Here is a 2,269-nt window from a genome sequence, read left to right on the forward strand (position 1 = left end):
AAGTCGTGCGCCGTCGGGAGGTACGCCAGGTTCGTGGCCGACGCGCTCGAGAAGAACGGCGACTTTGCCAAGCTCTGCAATGCCACGGACCCGGCGACGCCAAAGCAGGTCAAGGGCGCCAGTTTCTTCACGGATCTGGGGCAGGATCACCTGCAGATTGTGAAGCCGTAGAGATGACCTGCAGAGGTGCATAGCTTAATTGACCTGGATGATTCGCGATGCCTTACATTCCTCTCGCTGCAGTACTGCAGTCCCGTGATTGAGCCCTCGGAGCTTGTCGAGTTTTATCTCTCCTCAATACTCGCGGCGTGTCGACCACATCATTGCTAAGACGTCCGGCAGTCAGCATTACAACAGAGACCCCTTCACTACCAGTTGATGTTCACGCGAGCTGGGGGCAGAAAGAAAGATAAGTATCACTAAAGTCAAAGTATATACAAGAATCGCTTTCTCCAGTTCAGCCTACAAGTTGCCCTGGCCGTAGAAAACACCACGACCGTTGGTGCCAACATACACCAGGCCTGCCTCGTTGCCGCTGCCGGCAATCCTGGCGCCATCGACGGCGCCAAAGCCGATCTCGCCCTGAAGGTCGGTCCAGGTAGCACCGCCGTCGCCGCTGCCGTACAACTTGGGCCCATCGGCGCCGTCGCCAAATGTGTAGACATTCCATCCGTTGGCTCCCACACCAAGGGATACCTGCCACGTGTTCGTGACTTCGGTGGAGATCAGGGTGAACGTCTTTCCAGAGTCGGTGCTGTGGAATATGCCGACATTGGTCGAGGCCCACACGTCGCCGGCCTCGGTCGGATGGGCGGCAATGGAGCGAACCGAGTTGGCACCCTGGAGTGCACCTCCCTTGGCAAAGGTAGCACCGCCATCGGTGGAGACGTAAAAGGCGTCCGAGCCAGCATAGAACACATCATCATTGCTCTTATCGCTGGCAATCACGGAGCCGGCTGCCAGGCTCGAGACGCGGGATAGTGGGCCCTGGTCAGTCGACCGCTGGACACCGACGCCGGAGGTGGACCATAGAATGGTCGTGCCGTCGGCCGACAGAGAAACGGAGCCGCCAGCCTGGGTGCTACCGTTGGCGGGATGAAGACCCCAAGTGACACCGCCGTCGGATGACGTGGCCAGCTGGGCACTGCCCTCAACATTGCCGACGCGGACAACCTTGGACACCGAGTTACCAGCATAGTCCACGCCGCTCGAGCCAACAAACATAGGTGTGTTCCACGCCGTCTTGGGAGACGTGTTGAGGTCGGCCTTACTCTTAAAGGTGAAACCGCTGTCGTCGTGGACACCAGCAAAAAGCTCACTGCCGCCGGGCGCCGAAGCCAAGTCGAGAACAGCAAATTCCTCAATGCCGTCGGCGAGAGACTCAATGTTGACCGTGGAGTTCGAGTCCCAGTTGGTGAGGTCGTGTCCACCAAAGACGGTCAGGCCTGTGCCGTACAGCCAGTGGTCGCTATCGAAGGGGTTAATCTCTAGCGACTCAATCATCCAGCCAAGCTTCTTGGAGTCAACTGCGATAAAGTCATGGTTGATCCAGGGCGCCTTGGGAGTGTCAATCTTGTATTTGGCGTTGATTTCTGGGTAATTGGCCCACGTCCAGATTTGGGACCACGTCGCACCGGAATCGGTGGAGCGGAAGAGCCGCGCATCGGGCCACCAGGAGTTCAGGGACGCAACAACCAGAGTGCCTGGGGTTTGGCTGTCCAGGGCCAGACCACCATATCCCCAGGTAAGGTCCTCACCAGTGACGGGAGTGATGTCAGCCCAGGTGGCCTTTGCAATGTCATAGCGGTACACGGCGCCCTTGGCGCCATCGTAAGGGCCGCTGCCGTCGCTATAGGTTAGGTACAAGGCGCCTTCCTTGGGCTCAACCCTGCCCTTGTGAGGAAGGAAGCCGGTGGGCTGGCCGGCGATGGCGGTCCAGGTAGCGCCAGCATCTTCGGAGACGTATACAGATTCGGCCGTCTTGTCAGCCGTTCCGACAAAGATGCGCGACGTCGCGCCGTTGGCCGTCGCAGCGCTCGTGTCGAACGTGACGAAGGCCAGACCTTGCAAGTCGTTGCCGTAGCCGCCAGCCTCGATCGGGTTGGGGTTTACGTTCAGGGTTGGGAACAAGGCGACCCTGAGAAGTCTTGTAGGAATTTGGTCTCTTTCTAGGCAAATATCTATGTGTTCTCTGAAATATTTGAGAAACTAGGTAAGACGTGGCGGGCTAAACGGCTGTCTCAGCACAGGCTGGGTATTTTGTCTGTTG

At 58.2% G+C, this 2,269-nt stretch overlaps 2 protein-coding genes across 2 annotated transcripts in view; one reads left to right on the forward strand and one right to left on the reverse strand.

The window, feature by feature from the left end:
• VDBG_10042 (thiamine-repressible acid phosphatase pho4) overlaps nt 1-171 on the forward strand; it is a gene marked incomplete at both ends in the record, with an annotated part of 1,634 nt that extends 1,463 nt beyond the window's left edge. Inside the window, one exon of the mRNA XM_002999702.1 lies at nt 4-171. Coding sequence (XP_002999748.1) covers nt 4-171 — 168 coding nt within the window. The remainder of the gene's footprint in view (nt 1-3) is intronic.
• A 291-nt stretch (nt 172-462) lies between these two features.
• VDBG_10043 (Cel74a) overlaps nt 463-2,269 on the reverse strand; it is a gene marked incomplete at both ends in the record, with an annotated part of 2,420 nt that continues 613 nt past the window's right edge. The window contains one exon of the mRNA XM_002999703.1: nt 463-2,137. Within this exon, the coding sequence (XP_002999749.1) occupies nt 463-2,137 (1,675 nt within the window). The remainder of the gene's footprint in view (nt 2,138-2,269) is intronic.

This window comes from Verticillium alfalfae, genomic scaffold (assembly GCF_000150825.1).
Source record: "Verticillium alfalfae VaMs.102 supercont1.18 genomic scaffold, whole genome shotgun sequence".
Classification (NCBI taxonomy): Eukaryota; Fungi; Ascomycota; class Sordariomycetes; order Glomerellales; family Plectosphaerellaceae; genus Verticillium; species Verticillium alfalfae.